The sequence below is a fragment of the Schistocerca americana genome, chromosome 4, assembly GCF_021461395.2.
Source record: "Schistocerca americana isolate TAMUIC-IGC-003095 chromosome 4, iqSchAmer2.1, whole genome shotgun sequence".
Taxonomy (NCBI): Eukaryota; Metazoa; Arthropoda; class Insecta; order Orthoptera; family Acrididae; genus Schistocerca; species Schistocerca americana.
In genome coordinates, this window is record NC_060122.1 from 372,347,478 (window position 1) to 372,364,438 (window position 16,961).

Sequence of the window (16,961 nt, forward strand, 5' to 3'; positions counted from 1 at the left end):
CTGTGGCTGTCTCCAACGCCTTTGGCCGCTTTTTCGCGGAGGTTTCAAGCTCCGCCCATTACCATCCTGCCTTCCTTCCCAGGAAAGAGGCAGAAGAGGCTCGGCGACCTTCCTTCCACTCGCTGAATCTGGAAACTTATAATGCCCCCTTTACTATGTGGGAACTCGAACGTGCGCTTGCACTGTCCCGGTCCTCTGCTCCGGGGCCAGATGCCATTCACGTTCAGATGCTGGCACACCTTTCTCCGGCGGGCAAAAGCTTCCTTCTTCGTACCTACAATCGCGTCTGGACCGAAGGTCAAGTCCACATGCGTTGGCGTGACGCCGTTGTTGTTCCTATACCCAAACCCGGGAAGGATAGACACCTTCCTTCTAGTTAACGCCGCATTTCTCTTACAAGTTGTGTCTGTAAGGTGATGGAGCGCGTGGTTAATGCTCGGTTAGTCTGGATTCTTGAATCTCGACGACTACTTACTAATGTCCAATGCGGCTTTCGTCGCCGCCGCTCCGCTGTTGACCACCTTGTGACCTTGTCGACATTCATCATGAACAACTTTTTGCGAAGGCGCCAAACGGTAGCCGTGTTCTTCGACTTGGAGAAGGCTTATGATACCTGTTGGAGAGGAGGTATCCTCCGCACTATGCACAGGTGGAGCCTACGCGGTCGCCTGCCCCTTTTTATTGATTCCTTTTTAACGGATCGAAAGTTTAGGCTACGTGTGGGTTCCGTATTGTCCGACGTCTTCCTCCAGGAGAACGGAGTGCCTCAGGGCTCCGTCTTGAGGGTAGCCCTTTTTGCCATCGCGATCAATCCAATTCTGGATTGCATTCCACCTAATGTCTCAGGCTCTCTCTTTGTCGATGACTTCGCGATCTACTGCAGTGCCCAGAGAACATGCCTCCTGGAGCGCTGCCTTCAGCGTTGTCTAGACAGCCTCTACTCATGGAGCGTGGCAAATGGCTTCCGGTTCTCTGAAGAGAAGACAGTTTGTATCAACTTTTGGCGATATAAAGCGTTCCTTCTGCCATCCTTACATCTCGGTCCCGTTGTTCTCCCATTCGTGGACACAACTAAGTTTCTAGGGCTCATGTTGGACAGGAAACTGTGTTGCTCTCCACATGTCTCTTATTTGGCGGCCCGTTGTACATGTTCCCTTAATGTCCTAAGAGTTCTTAGCGGTTCATCTTGGGGAGCGGATCGCACGGTCCTGCTTCGCTTGTATCGGTCCATAGTCCGATCGAAGCTGGATTATGGGAGCTTCGTCTACTCGTCCGCTCGGCCGTCCCTCTTACGCCGGCTCAACTCCATCCACCATCGGGGGATACGTCTTGCGACCGGAGCCTTCTACACTAGTCCTGTGGAGAGTCTTTATGCTGAAGCTGCCGAGTTACCATTGACCTACCGGCGCGACGTACTGCTGTGTCGGTATGCCTGCCGGCTGTTGTCTATGCCTGACCACCCCTCTTACGAGTCCTTCTTCGCCGATTCTCTCGACCGTCAGTACGGGTTGTATGTGTCTGCCCTGCTGCCCCCCAGAGTCCGCTTCCGTCGCCTGCTTCGACAATTGGATTTTGCCCTCCCTGCCACCTTCAGAGAGGGTGAGAGCCCGACACCACCTTGGCTCCAGGCTCCGGTTCCTATTTATCTCGACCTCAGCTCACTCCCGAAGGAGGGTACTCCGGCTGCAGTGTATTGCTCACGGTTTGTCGAACTTCGTGCTCGACTTGCCGGTCACACCTTTATTTACACCGATGGCTCCAAAACTGACAATGGTGTCGGCTGTGCCTTTGTCGTCGGGGCCGCCACCTTTAAATACCGGCTCCTCGACCAATGTTCCAGCTTTACGGCCGAGCTTTTTGCTCTCCATCAGGCCGTTCAGTATGCCCGCCGCCACCGCCATTCATCGTAGGTACTCTGCTCTGACTCACTCAGTGCTCTTCAGAGCCTTGGAGCTCCCTATCCGGTCCATCCCTTGACTCAACGGATACAGCAGTCCCTTCATTCTTTCGCTGATAATGGTGGTTCTGTCAGCTTTCTGTGGGTTCCCGGACATGTAGGAGTGCCTGGGAATGAGGCTGCGGATGCTGCAGCCAAGGCTGCAGTCCTCCTGCCTCGGCCAGCCTCCCATTGTGTCCCGTCATCTGACGTTCATGGGGATGTATGTAAGAGGCTTGTGTCGTTGTGGTGGGATGATTGGTCATCCCTCCAAGGAAACAAGCTCCGGGCAGTAAAACCGCTCCCAACTGCTTGGACAACATCCTCCCGACCATCTCTGCGCGAGGAGGTCCTTCTGACCAGGTTGCGGATTGGGCATTGCCGGTTTAGCCACCGCTACCTGCTCTCCGGTGATCCAGCCCCGCAGTGCCCTAGTGGTCAGTCATTAACAGTGCGCCATGTTTTATTGTCGTGTCCCCGTTTTAGTCAATTTCGTGTTATCCTGTCCCTGCCATCTACTTTACCGGATGTTTTAGCTGATGACGCTCGAGCAGCTGCTCGTATTCTGCGTTTTATAACTTTAACTGGCTTGTCCAAAGACATTTAACCTTTTTACTTATTTTATCTGCATCTTTGTCAGGTACTTCTGGTGTCCCCCCATCCCCTTGAGTTTTAGCAGATTCCATTTGCTCTAACACCAGTGACTGGGCTCTAATGACCTCAGCAGTTGAGCGCCCTTAAACCCTACCAAAAAAAAAAAAAAAAATCCTTCTCCGCCACGGTGCATTTCTTCTCCCGTGCCACCCAGCGGTTGCCGTCCCAGGTCGTCATCCGTTTCGCCTGGCCGCACCGCTGGTAGCCGAACATCTGGCCGTTCACCGGCGGAGGAAGCCCTCACCGGCCTTCGAGGTGACCCCTTCTTGCATCTTCCTTTTCTTCTCACGATGGCACTTATTCACTGGAATATTCGCAGCATTCGCTCCAATCGAGAGGACTTGAAGTTGCTGCTCCGCTTGCACCGTCCGCTCGTCGTAGCCCTCCAGGAAACGAAGCTACGCCGATGCGATCAAATTGCCTTGGCACACTACACCTCTGTGCGTTTTGACCTACGCCCTGTGGCAGGTATTCCGGCTCGTGGAGGGATTATGTTGCTGATCTGGGATGATATTTACTACGATCCCATCACATTGCACACCGGCCTGCAGGCAGTTGCCGTCAGAATTACTCTCACCACTTTTACATTTTCTATTTGTACCATTTACACTCCATCATCGTCTGCCGTTACCAGGGCAGACATGATTCAACTTATTGCTCAGCTACCAGCACCATTTTTGTTAACTGGAGACTTCAATGCCTACCATCCCCTTTGAGGCTCTCCAGCATCCTGCCCAAGGGGCTCCCTGTTAGCAGACCTTTTCAACCAGCTCAATCTTGTCTGCCTCAATACTGGCGCCTCTACTTTTCTTTCGGACACATCTCACACCTATTCCCATTTAGACCTCTCTGTATGTACTACCCAACTTGCACGCCGGTTTGAGTGGTATGCATTTTCTCATACATATTCGAGCGACCACTTCCCGTGTGTTATCCATCTCCTGCATCATACACCCTCTCCGTGCTCAACTAGTTGGAACATCTCCAAAGCAGACTGGGGGCTCTTCTCTTCCAGGGCGACCTTTCAGGATCAAACCTTCACAAGCTGCGATAGTCAGGTCGCACACCTCATGGAAGTCATTCTCACTGCTGCTGAATATTCCATCCCTCACACTACTTCTTCTCCATGTTGCGTACCGGTCCCATGGTGGACCGCAGCATGTAGAGACTCTTTACGTGCTCGTCGACGTGCTTTACGCACCTTTAAACGCCACCCTACAGTGGCGAATTGTATCACTTATAAACGATTACGTGCGCAGTGCCGCCGTATTATTAAAGAAAGCAAGAAAGCCAGCTGGGCTGCTACAAGCACCTTCAATAGTTTTACTCCTTCTGTTATCTGGGGTAGCCTGCGCCGTCTGGCACTAAGGTCCACTCACCAGTTTCTGGCTTGACGGTCGCGAATGACGTCCTTGTGGCCCCTGAGGATATCTCCAATGCCTTCGGCCGCTTTTTCGCAGAGGTTTCGAGCTCCGCTCATTACCACCCTGTCTTCCTCCCCCGAAAACAGGCAGAGGAGGCTAGGCCACCTAACTTCCGCTCCTCGAACGAATCGTGAAAGTTATAATGCCCCATTCACCATGCGGGAACTCGAAAATGCACTTGCCCGGTCATGGTCCTCCACTCCAGGGCCTGATTCTATTCATATTCAGATGCTGAAGAACCTTTCTCCAGCGGGTAAAGGTTTCCTTCTTCGTACTTATAATCGCATCTGGATTGAGGGACATGTTCCCGCATGCTGGCGGGAGTCTATTGTTGTACCGATTCCTAAGCCGGGGAAGGACAAGCACTTGCCCTCCAGTTATCGACCCATCTCGCTTACCAGCAGTGTCTGTAAGGTGATGGAGCGAATGGTTAACTCTCGTTTGGTTTGGCTGCTCGAATCTCGACGCCTACTTACCAATGTACAATGTGGATTTCGTGGATTTCGTAGGCGCCGCTCTGCTGTTGACCATCTGGTTACCTTGTCGACCTTCATTATGAATAACTTCTTGCCGAAGCGCCCGACTGCGGCTGTGTTCTTTGATTTGGAGAAGTCTTAAGATACCTGTTGGGGGCGGGAATTCTCCGCACCATGCATACATGGGGCCTTCGCGGTCGCCTCCCTCTTTATTCGTTCCTTTTTAATGGATCGACAGTTCAGGGTACGTGTGGGTTCTGTCCTGTCAGACACCTTTCGCCAGGAGATAGGGGTGCCACAGAGATCAGTTTTGAGCGTCGCTCTCTTCGCCATAGCGATCAATCCAATAATGGATTGCCTCCCAGCTGATGTATCAGGCTCCCTTTTCGTAGACGATTTTACCATCTATTGCAGCGCGCAGCGTACATGTTTCCTGGAGCGCTGTCTTCAGCGTTCTCTTGACCGTCTTTACTCCTGGAGTGTCGCCAATGGCTTCCGTTTTTCTGCCATGAAGATGGTCTGTATTAACTTCTGGCGCTACAAAGAGTTTCTCCCACCGTCCTTACGACTCGGTCCCGTTGCTCTCCCATTCGTGGAGACAACAAAACTTTTAGGGCTTACATTTGACAGGAAACTTAGCTGGTCTCCACATGTCATATTTGGCTGCCCGTTGTACCCGTTCCCTAAATGTCCTCCGTGTTCTCAGTGGTATGTCGTGGGGAGCGGATCGAACCGTCCTACTTCGCCTATATCGGTCGATCGTCCGCTCCAAGCTGGATTATGGGAGCTTCGTATACTCCTCTGCACGGCCATCCATCTTACGCCGCCTCAACTCCATACAACATCGGGGTTTACGACTTGCGATCGGAGCGTTTTATACTAGTCCCGTCGAGAGTCTTCATGCTGACGCTGGTGAATTGCCACTCACCTACCGGCGCGATATACTGCTTTGTCGGTATGCCTGTCGGCTACTGTCAATGCCCGACCACCCGTCTTATCGTTCCTTTTTTGACGACTCTCTCGACCGTCAATACGGGTTGTATGTGTCTGCCCTGCTACCCCCTGGAGTTCGCTGTCGTCGCCTCCTTCAACACCTTGGTTTTTCACTCCCTGCAACCTTTAGAGTGGGCGAGAGCCACACGCCACCTTGGCTCCAGGCTCAGGTTCGCGTTCATCTTGACTTCAGCTCGCTCCCAAAGGAGGTTACCCCCGGTTCGGTATACCACTCCCGTTTTGTCGAACTTCGTTCGAAGTTCATTAATATGACCTTCATTTATACAGATGGCTCTAAGACCAATGACGGGGTCGGGTGTTCTTTTATTGTCGGGGCACAAAGTTTCAAATACCAGCTCCATGGCCATTGTTCGGTCTTCACAGCTGAGCTCTTTGCCCTCTACCAGGCTGTTCTTTACATCTGTCGCCACCGACATTCTGCTTATGTCATCTGCTCTTATTCCCTGAGCGCCATCCAGAGCCTCAGTGATCCGTATCCGGTTCACCCTTTCGTGCATCGGATCCAACGCTCTCTTCAGTAGCTGGTGGACGACGGTTCTCCGGTTAGCTTTATGTGGGTTCCTGGCCATGTCGGTATCCCTGGGAACGAAGCTGCAGATGCCGCGGCCAAGGCTGCGGTCCTCCAGCCTCGGACAGCTTCTTGTTGTGTCCCTTCATCAGATTGTAGCAGGGTCATTTGTCGGCGCATTTTATCGCTGTGGCATGCCGATTGGGCTGCACTTACGGACAACAAGCTTCGGGCCTTGAAACCTCATCTTGCGGCTTGGACGTCCTCCTCACGCCCTTGTCGGCGGGAGGAGGTCGTTTTGACCTTGTTACGAATTGGACACTGCCGGTTCAGCCATCGCCATCTGCTGACGGCTGTGCCGGCGCCGTTCTGCGCATGTGGGCAATTGCTGACGGTCCGCCACATTTTAACGTCCTGTCCGGATTTTAATACACTGCGTCTTGATCTTGGCCTGCCATGTACTCTGGATGCCATTTTAGCGGATGACCCAGGAGCAGCTGCTCGCGTTCTTCGTTTTATCAACTTGACAAACCTGTCTAAGGACATTTGATTATGCTGTTTTTCTAATCATATGCCTGTCAATCTGTCTTTTATCGTGTTTTCCCTTTTAGTTGCTGTTTTAAACTTGTGCCTCGCGGTGCATTCCTAACGTAGTCTGGGCGCTAATGACCATTGTAGTTGTGCGCCCTAAAACCACAAAAAAAACCTCCGATTACAAAAAAGTGCAAGGGCACACAGAGATCATACTCATATTAGCTGGTACCTTGTATTCAAAGCTGAATTTAAGACCATATCAGCATACATACTTAGATAGGATAGCTATACTGAGGTATTTGAAGTAGTCACAAGAGGTTAGTTTCCAACAATACCGTCCAGTCACGTTGCTGGGATCATCAGTCAAAATCCCGAGTCACCACATTTTGCAGCGCGGACGGCTGTGAGACATGCAGGAAAAGTCAGTGAGGTTCTGGAAGGTACAGACAGGGGTCAGCTGCCCTAGGTGTCTTTGTTGAGGATCCATGCGCGAACAGCCCGAACAAGGTGGTCCCATAGATTCTCAAGGGGTTTAAATCCGGGGAGTTTGGTGGCCAGGGAAATATGGTAAACTCATCTTGGTGCTATTCAAACCATGAACGTACACGGGGAGCTGTGTGACACACAGTATTGTCCTGCTGGTAGATGCCATCGTGCCGAGGAAAAAAAAAAGTAGGGGTGGATATGTTCCCCAAGGATAGATACATGATCTTTGATCTATTATGTCTTCCAGAATGACGAGACCACTCACGGAGTGCCCCGAAACCAGTCCCCAGACCATAACACTCCCTCTGGCCAGGAACCTTGCTTTAAGATTTTCATAGCATACGCACCAACGGCCATATGTCAGATGGCGCATAAAACGCGATTCATCTGAAAAGGCCACCTATCAGCACTTAGTGGACATTCAACTAGTGGCGGTATTGGCGTGGAAGTTCCAGCAGTCAGCATGGGGGCATGAACTAGGACTGCTGATATTTTTAAAAATATCAGGAATCCGGTATATCTATATTTAAAAGTATATTATTATCGGCTCTCAATATATGGAAAAAAGATAGATATATATCGAGGTATCTGCCTATAATATATCGGCTGCACATTGTAAATACATGAGCAGTTTTAGAGCTGTATGTTTAAGTATTGGTTTATCAGATATTATGTAAATCGAGAAGCTAGCAGCTTGCCTATCCCCCTTAGAGCACGAATTGAAAAGGAAACGATGCACGTTCATGCTTGGAGATAAACAGTTTAACAATGGTAACTGCATGTAAGTGGCACAATAAAAGGTGTGTGATTGGTCTGTCGTTCGGTTTCGTCACATATCGGATTTGTACGGAACAGTCATGTCGACATCACCGGTTATTTTTTTTTCATTTCTGCCAACAACCTAGCCGTTATAGTGTCAAAATTGCGTGATGAAGCTAAACGTTGCGGTTCCTGTTGGTAGCGCCGAGAGCCGATTACGTCAGCATTTCCCCTCATCAATTTTATCATGTAGAATTTTATCACTTACAGCAATTGTGTTTGAAATATAACAACGCGAAGAAATAGCACACTCCTTAAATTGTTTTTTAATGCAGTTTGTGTGCTATTTCTTCACATCGGAAATATTGTTATTCCATTCACACCACCACCTCCCAGTGCAATCGGACTGTTTTCTTTATGCCACTTATACAGGGTGTTCATAAATGAATATCGGGGTTCTAACGCTATATAATATTTATTACATTAAACTTAGTTATAAATGACACATCAAATGAAAGAGCAACTCAAACAATTTTACCAAGAATCTTATAAATGTTAAATGTGAGCACCATTTGTTACACGGCACACACAGTCTATAGCCGAGCGCTGGATAGGCCGCAAGGGGCCCAATGACAGGGATTGTTTGCATGGCCTCCACGTTCATCCGACATAACGCCATGCAAATTTTTCCTTTGGGGCTTCATAAAGGATCGTGTGTACGTGCCTCCGCTACCAGCAGACCTCCCAGAATTAAGAAACCAGATTGAAACAACTGTTGCCACACTCACTGAAGACACACTTACCAACATTTGGGAAGAGCTCGGCTACAGACTTGATGTGTGCCGTGTGACAGATGGTGCTCACATTGAACATTTATAAGGTTCTTGGTAAAACTGTTTGACTTGTTCTTTCATTTAACATATTTATAACTATAAGTTTAATGTAATAAATATTATAAAGTGATAAAACCCCGATATTCATTTATAAACACCCTGTACTTGCTTCACACAGTCAAATAGAAATATTGGACGTGATTCCTTCACACAGTGCACATAAAGTTGTTCTATTACAGTTACCGAAGATTGCGAAAAAATATAATAAAAATATTGGTGCTCGATATTGTCAGTTCGATATCGATATATCGATGTAAAAATATCACCGGTATATAGCGATACTCTTTGGTAATATCGAGATATCGCAATTTTATCAATAGCCCTAGCATGAACGAGGCACATTCTGCGGAGACTCATACGCAGCAACGTTCGCTGAACGGTCCTCCGCATCCGTCACCCACCACTGTCATGTATGACCTGTGGTGCACCACAGGTGTCTCCGAGCCGGTTTTGGACAGCCTCATTTTGCCGTGCACGGTATCTTTAGCCACGCGAACAGCTTAGAAACTGTTATTTCGGAAATGCTTCCATCCTTAGCCCGAAAGCCAATGACCGCGCTCTTTTTGATGCCAGATAAATCGCTACGTTTCCGCAATACGACTTCTGCACTGTTTCCTGCCTGCACCGACACGCTTTGAGTACCCTCCACTGCTATGTCGCCAGTTGCTGTCTGTGCGTGGTTATTGCATGTTGACGTCTAACATACAGTGGTCACATAAATGTGACTGGACCGTGTGAGACAGCTGATACGAGGGGAAAACGAAAATTTGTCGGTTTGGCTTAAAGCTGGCTGGGTTGAGACCAATTTGTTTTCTGTATGTTGGTACATATTCAACGGTACGTCATGTTAACATTATCTGCGGCTGCTCCTGTTTAGGTAGCTTTTTAAGATCGCCATTCCGAGTTTCGTTCGAATGGATAAAATGGAATACAAATAAGGATTTGTGTTCATTACTTATCACCTATGGAAATTGATCAAAAATTGAAGATTTCTAGAATGTCTGCTCTTTGTTTCAACATTTTAGACACAGCCGGCTGAATTCAAACGTGTACGTAATTCTGTTGAATGTAGTCCTTAATAAAAACGTTCCAAAACAGTAGCTCGAGATGAATATTTCTAGATAGAGAAAAATACAGTGCTGAAGAATGACAGTTGATGTTCACGAAACAGCTGACTCTATAGGCATGTTACAATACAGTTAACCTCCGAAGAAGAAATTTCTGCAAGATGGATCTGAATTTGTCGAATACTAACAGAAGAGAAATACGAAAACGATTTTTTCAAAATGAGTTTAATTTTATGCACCAGTTTGTAACTGTAGCCGAAACGCGAATGCACAATTTTACACCAGGGACGTCCGCCCCCGGGTAGCTGAGTTGTCAGCGCGACAGAATGTCAATCCTAAGGGCCCTGGTTCGATTCCAGGCTGGGTCGGAGATATTCTCCGCCCAGGGACTGGATGTTGTGTTGTCCTAATCATCATCATTTCACCCCCATCGACGCGCAAGTCGCCGAAGTGGCGTCAAATCGAAAGACTTGCACCCGGCGAACGGTCTACCTGACGGGAGGCCCTAGTCACACGACATTTTTTACACCAGGGACGAAAACAGGTACGAAGGCCTTGGGTTGAAGGCAATGGCGACGTCGAAAGTATTATGGTCATTCAGTTTTTGGACTGCGAAAGGGTCTCTTACAGTCAAAGGGAAAATGTTATTTAACGGTTGTCTGGAATTGATCGAGATACATTATCTTACCATGTGCCACCTGCGAATACTGTGAGACGGTGCTTTAACGAGCCTCTCTTTTAGTGGATATTTTTATTCTGAAGGTTATATAAGCATGGAATTCCAATATCTCATGACCCAACTTAACACCTTCGGCTTTCCACGAACATTGCCTCTTCCAACTAAAGGCCAGAAAGACAGAGTGCACTAGAAAATTAGACGTTTTATCTTTATCCTCCGTTTTCGTATTATATCATCCGCTGGTGGTGAAAAGTAGTGGCGAATATGCATTTTACGTTCTTTTTCGTCTGCCCTGAAATTGCCGTAAAATTTTTGTGTGTTTCTCTACAGTGATCCTTTGTAAGTAAGGTGTTCGCAAAGGCCTACTTGGATCAAATAACTGTCAATGATTACACGAAGGCCTCCAGCAAATAGAAAAATGTGTACCTCTTACTTACCGCCCGCAATTTTTCTTACAGGTTCCGCGGAAACCAGATCCGTGGGAGGGCGTTCTGCAAGCGACGCAAGAGGGCAACCGCTGCCCTCAGTTGTCTTACCCGGAGCGCAAGTACGAAGGCGATGAGGACTGCCTGTACGTGAACGTCTACGCTCCATTGGTAAGATCTTGCGGATGTGGCGCAAAACATCGTCCCGATGCATTCTTTTTTAACAAAAAGAACTCTAACAAAGCACAGATTTGAAGACATCTGAGATTCTATTCATTAAGCAAAACATCGTTTTAAGCGTTTATTCTAAAAGTGTTACTCATAACTCGTATGCTACCTTCTTGGTTGCTTGAATGGCATGCTTGGCTCCTATGGTCATATAAGACAGTACATAGCGTAAGATTCAATTGTTGTTTTGAGTAACATGTAAGTTGGTTTCTGGATTCACCTTCTCTCTTTTTACCATGTACATTCCAGGTTAGGTTAGGTAATGGCAAGAGCCAATCTCCCACATCTCCTTGGTCAGCTCCCATCCCCTTATCTGCAGGTTGGGGTCTACAATGCCGATCACGAGCTTTGAGGATCTCCGCGTTCTTGTCTGCGAGGCTCTCTAGTGATTGACCTCTTCCATCAAGCAGGTCTTGTTTGCTCTGAACACTGGGAACCTATATTTTTGTCTGCCTACTGTTCGGCTAGTTCGGCGCTTTGAATGGTTCGCTCTTCCTGATACACATTCGAGTGACCATTTTCCATGCGTCCTCCGATTACAGCCACAACTGCCATCTATGCGCCCAAGACGCTGGGAGTTTTCCCAAGCCGATTGGACACTTTTCTCCTCTCTAGTAACATTGATGACCGTCAATTTCCTAGCATCGACGATCAGGTCACTCATGTTACGGAAGTTATTCTTGCAGCTCCGGAACGTTCAATACCTTGTGCCTCTCCTTTGCTCCGGCGTCCCCCCAGTTCCTTGGTGGAACGAGGCGTGCTGTGACGCAATACGCCAGCGGAGACGTGAACTTCGCGTTTTCCGCGGCCATCCTACGTTGGCCAACTGTATCCGCTATAGGCAGTTAAGTTCGCGATGCCATCGGATCATACGCGATAGCAAGAAGGCAAGCTGGGATTTCTTTACCAGCTCCTTTAATATCTTAATTACCCACTCAGTTGTTTGGAGTCGAATCCGACGGATATCCGGCACGTCCAGTTTTTCAACTCACTGGGTCGACACTTTGCTGAGATTTCGAGCTTTTCTACTTACCCACCAGCCTTTCTCCCGAAAAAACGGATAGCAGAAGAACGACCTCTTGCTTTTTCTTCTCAAAATCGCGAGAGCTATAATGCCGGTTTTTCTATGCGGGAACTCAGACATGCACTCTCCTCCTCTCGCTCTTCTGCCCCGGGACCAGATGGTATATACGTCCAAATGTTGCTGTAACTATCAAACCCTAGTCTGTGCTACCTCCTTCGACTTAATAATCGCCTTTGGGTTCACAGTACCTTTCCCAGAGGACGACGGGAAGCTATCGTCATTCCTGTTCCGAAACCTGGAAAGGATAAACATCTCCCCTCCGGCTATCGCCCAATTTCTATCACGAGTAATGTTTGGAATGTTTTGGAGCGTATGGTAAATTGCCATTTAAGCTGGTGACTGGAGTCCCAAAACACTTTAACAACTGCCCATTGCGGTTTCTGAAAGCATCGTTCCGCAGTTGACCATCTTCTTGCCCTCTCTACTTACCATGAACAATTTTCTCAGGAAACGCCAAACGGAAGCTATAATTTTTGATCCAGAGAGGGCATACTATACCTGTTGGAGGACAGGCATCATCCGCACACTGTTCTCTTGGTACTTTCGAGGTCAGATACCCCCTTTTCATCCGTGAATTTGTGACAAAGCGCACATTTAAGGTGTGTTGGAACGTTACTCTACCCCGTACCTTCTCCCAAGAAAACGGGGTGCTCCAGCGCTCCATGCTAAGTGTTGTACTCCAGAATGAGATTTCCAATCTGCAGGGGAGTGCGCGCTGATATGAAACTTTCTGGCAGACTAAAGCTGTGTGCAGGACCGAGTCTCGAACTCGGGACATTTGCCTTTCGCGGGCAAGTGCTCTACAAACTGAGCTACCCCAGCACGACTCACGTCCCTTCCTCACAGCTTCAATTCTGCCAGTACCTCGTCTCCTCAATTCTGCCAGTACCTCGTCTCCTACCTTCCAGACTTCACAGAAGCTCCTCTGCGAATCTTCGTGCTTGGGTAGCTTAGTTGGTAGAGCACTTGCCCACGAAAGGCAAAGGTCTCAAGTTCGAGTCTCGGTCTGGCACACAGTTTAAATCTACCAGGAAGTTGCAAGTGTTGGACTGTTTGCCATCGCCATAAATCCAAATATGGATTGTCTCCTTCCCGATGTCTCGGGCTCCCTCTTTGTCGACGATTTTGTTGCCTACTACAGCTCTCAACGGACCAGCCTTCTTGAACGACGTCTGCAAGAATATCTGGATCGCCTCTACTCGTGGAGCATCGAAACCGGCTTCCGATTTTCTCCCAGTAAGACCGTCTGTGTAAAGTTTTGACGTCGTACGCCTTCCCTACATCTAGGCCCTGTTGACCTTTCGTTCTCGAACGTCGCCCTTCCTCTCTACCACTGCCGAGAGTCCGCTTCCGTCAGCTGCTACATTTACTTTCTTTCCAGTTTCCTAAAACTTTCTTGACAAATGGGGGTATGATACCACCTTGGCTTCGCCGCCGGACCTGCCTTCTCCGTGACCTTTGTCAGCTTCCCAAGGATAGAGCATTTGCTGTTCCATGCACACAAATGGAGGATGCCACATTTATTTGCACTGACGGCTCCAAGACCACCATTGGTGTCGGGAGCGCCTATATTATTGACGATACCCCTATTAGATTTCGGCTTCCCAATCAGAGTTAGGTTTTTACTGCTGTCCAATACATACGTTGCAATCAGCGGATACAGTATATTATATGCTAGGATTCGCTCAGCTCTCTTCTCAACCTCCAAGCGCTTTATCCCGTTCACCCTCTGGATTCAGAGTTGCCTCCACATGCTCCACTTGGCGGGTATCTCTCTGGCATTTCTCTGGATCCCAGGGCATGTTGGTATACGCGGGAACGAGGCAGTCGATATAGTGGGAAAGGCTGCTGTCCCTGTTCCTCGGTTCGCTGTTTTCATGGTATCCTTTGCCGATCTACAGAGCATTTTATGTCTTCATGTTGCTGTTTCATGGCACACACATTCGCCTGCACGTCGGGATGATAAATTGCGGGAAATAAAACCTCTTCTCTGTGCTTGGACCTCTTCCTCCCAGCCTCGTCGTCGGGAGGAGGTAATTTTAACTAGACTCCGGACTGGGCAATCTCTTTTTAGCCATCGACACCTTTTGGGTGGGGATCCTGCCCCACTTTGTCCCCACTGCTCTCAACCGTGGACGGTGAGACAACTTTTACTTGAGAGTCCCTATTTTAATTCGCTACGCGCCCGTTTACAGCTGTCGCCTGGTATATCTTCCCTTTTAGGAGATGACGCACGCTCAGCCGATCGCGTCCTTCAATTTTTTAGTGTTAGTGAGATGACATCGGTCGTTCGAAGCTCCTCTTCAATAGCACTTTCCTAAGATATTCTTCCGTTTTTAATTTCCCCCTTTCTCGAGTTTCGCTCTCATTGCTGCTGAATTAAATTCCCGTTTTCACCCCTTCACTACGCCACAGCATGGGTGCTTAAGACCATAACTGTTTTGCGCCCTAAAACCATAAGCCAAAAAATCCAGTATTTCAGATGAGAGCACTCTGTGACTTGCAACAAATTTTACACATAACATCAAACCCTTGTGAAACGTTTTCTCGCTGACAACCCTCCAAAATGATGAAAGGAAAAACGTTTGTATACCAAATTTTCGCTGTCCATGCATGAAAACGGCCGCTTTAAGCATGCATTTTTATTACTTCTTTAATATCAACTCACGACAAATTTTGCAGGCCGTATACACGTATGTGGTTCATGGTGTGGGTTCCTGTAGTCATGTCCTAGTTCATGAACCACGGGCAACGTATGAGTGGCCAAGTAAGTGGTCCCGACAGTCGGGATACCAGTTACTTTGGAATAAGGCTGGGCATCTCGGACATATTCTGAGTCGTGGTCACGTTTGTGCTCATACGGCAAAGACTACCAAATCCACCGGTTAGTCCCTCAGCCGTTAGGGGTAAAACCCAATGGGACTCGGGGCAAGTAAGGCTAGCAACCTGCTTCCCTGGTACTTTAAATATGATGCTGGCAACAATCAGAGCAAAATGCCTCGGACCTTTGGAGGTGACGGAGTCCCACCTCTAACTGACAAACCAGGGACTCCAAAGATACGACTTGGCAAACAAATGGTAATAAGATGGGGAGCTATTAATATCAATGGGGGCTACTCTGGGAAGAAGGTAGAGCTGGCAGAGGCTGCAGGTAAGATGGGGCTGGACGTTTTAGCTGTTGGTGACATTCGGGTAAGGGGTGAGAAAGAAGAGGAAGTGGGAGAATACAAGGTCTACCTGTCAGGCGTCAAAGCAGGAATAGCACAATGGGGTGTAGGGCTTTACATCAGGAAAGAAATGGAACCCAGCGTAGTTGCAATAAGGTATGTAAACGAACGACTGATGTGGATAGATTTGACAGTGTCTAGCAAGAAAATTAGGATTGTGTCAGTATATTCGCATTGTGAAGGGACAGATCAAGATAATATGGATAGTTTTTATAAGGCACTCAGTGATGTAGTTGTTAGAGTAAAGGACAAGGACAGTGTTCTGCTCATGGGTGATTTTAACGCCAGGATTGGAAATTGAACAGAAGGGTATGAAAAGGTTATGGGTAAATTTGGAGAGGATATGGAGGCCAACAGGAATGGGAAACAACTCTTGGATTTCTGTGCCAGTATGGGCTTAGTAATCACAAACTCCTTTTTTAAACATAAGAACATTCACCGGTATACTTGGGAAGGCAGGGGAACCAGATCTGTCATTGACTATATAATAACAGATCAGGAATTCAGGAAGGCTGTGAGGGACACACGTGTATTCAGGGGACTCTTTGATGACACTGATCATTATTTAATCTGCAGTGAAATTGGGATTGTGAGGCCGAAAGTGCAGGAGGTCAGGTCCATTTGTAGGAGGATTAGAGTGGAGAAACTTCAGGATAAGGAAATCAGGCACAAGTACATAACAGCGATCTCAGAAAGGTACCAGTTAGTTGAATGTAGTCAATTACAGTCATTGGAAAAGGAATGGACAAGGTACAGGGACACAGTACTAGAAGTGGCTAAAGAATGTCTTGGAACAGTAGTGTGTAAAAGTAGGATGAAGCAAACAGCTTGGTGGAATGATACAGTCAAGGCAGCCTGTAAAAGGAAAAAGAAGGCGTATCAAAAATGGCTACAAACCAGAACCCAGGCAGACAGAGAATGTTACGTTGAAGAAAGAAACAAAGCCAAACAGATAATTGCAGCATCCAAGAAGAAATCGTGGGAAGACTTTGGAAACAGGTTGGAGACTATGGGTCAAGCTGCTGGAAAACCATTCTGGAGTGTAATTAGCAGTCTTCGAAAGGGAGGTAAGAAGGAAATGACAAGTATTTTGGACAGGTCAGGAAAACTGCTGGTGAATCCTGTGGATGCCTTGGGCAGATGGAGGGAATATTTTGAAGAGTTGCTCAATGTAGGTGAAAATACGATCAGTAATGTTTCAGATTTCGAGGTAGAATGGGACAGGAATGATGATGGAAATAGGATCACATTTGAGGAAGTGGAAAAAATGGTCAATAGATTGCAGTGCAATAAAGCGGCTGGGGTAGATGAAATTAAGTCGGATCTCATCAAATACAGTGGAATGTCAGGTCTTAAATGGCTACACAGGATAATTGAAATGGCCTGGGAGTCGGGACAGGTTCCATCAGACTGGACAAAAGCAGTAATCACACCAATCTTTAAACATGGAAACAGAAAAGATTGTAACAACTACAGAGGTATCTCTTTAATCAGTGTTGTGGGTAAAATCTTCTCAGGTATTGTTGAAAGGAAAGTGCGAGTATTAGTTGAGGACCAATTGGATGAA

General features: G+C 47.7%; 1 protein-coding gene across 1 annotated transcript in view; it reads left to right on the plus strand.

The window, feature by feature from the left end:
* LOC124613890 (venom carboxylesterase-6-like) overlaps nucleotides 1-16,961 on the plus strand; it is a 163,667-nt gene that overhangs the window by 33,995 nt on the left and 112,711 nt on the right. Inside the window, exon 2 of the mRNA XM_047142628.1 lies at nucleotides 10,889-11,026. Within this exon, the coding sequence (XP_046998584.1) occupies nucleotides 10,889-11,026 (138 nt within the window). The remainder of the gene's footprint in view (nucleotides 1-10,888; nucleotides 11,027-16,961) is intronic.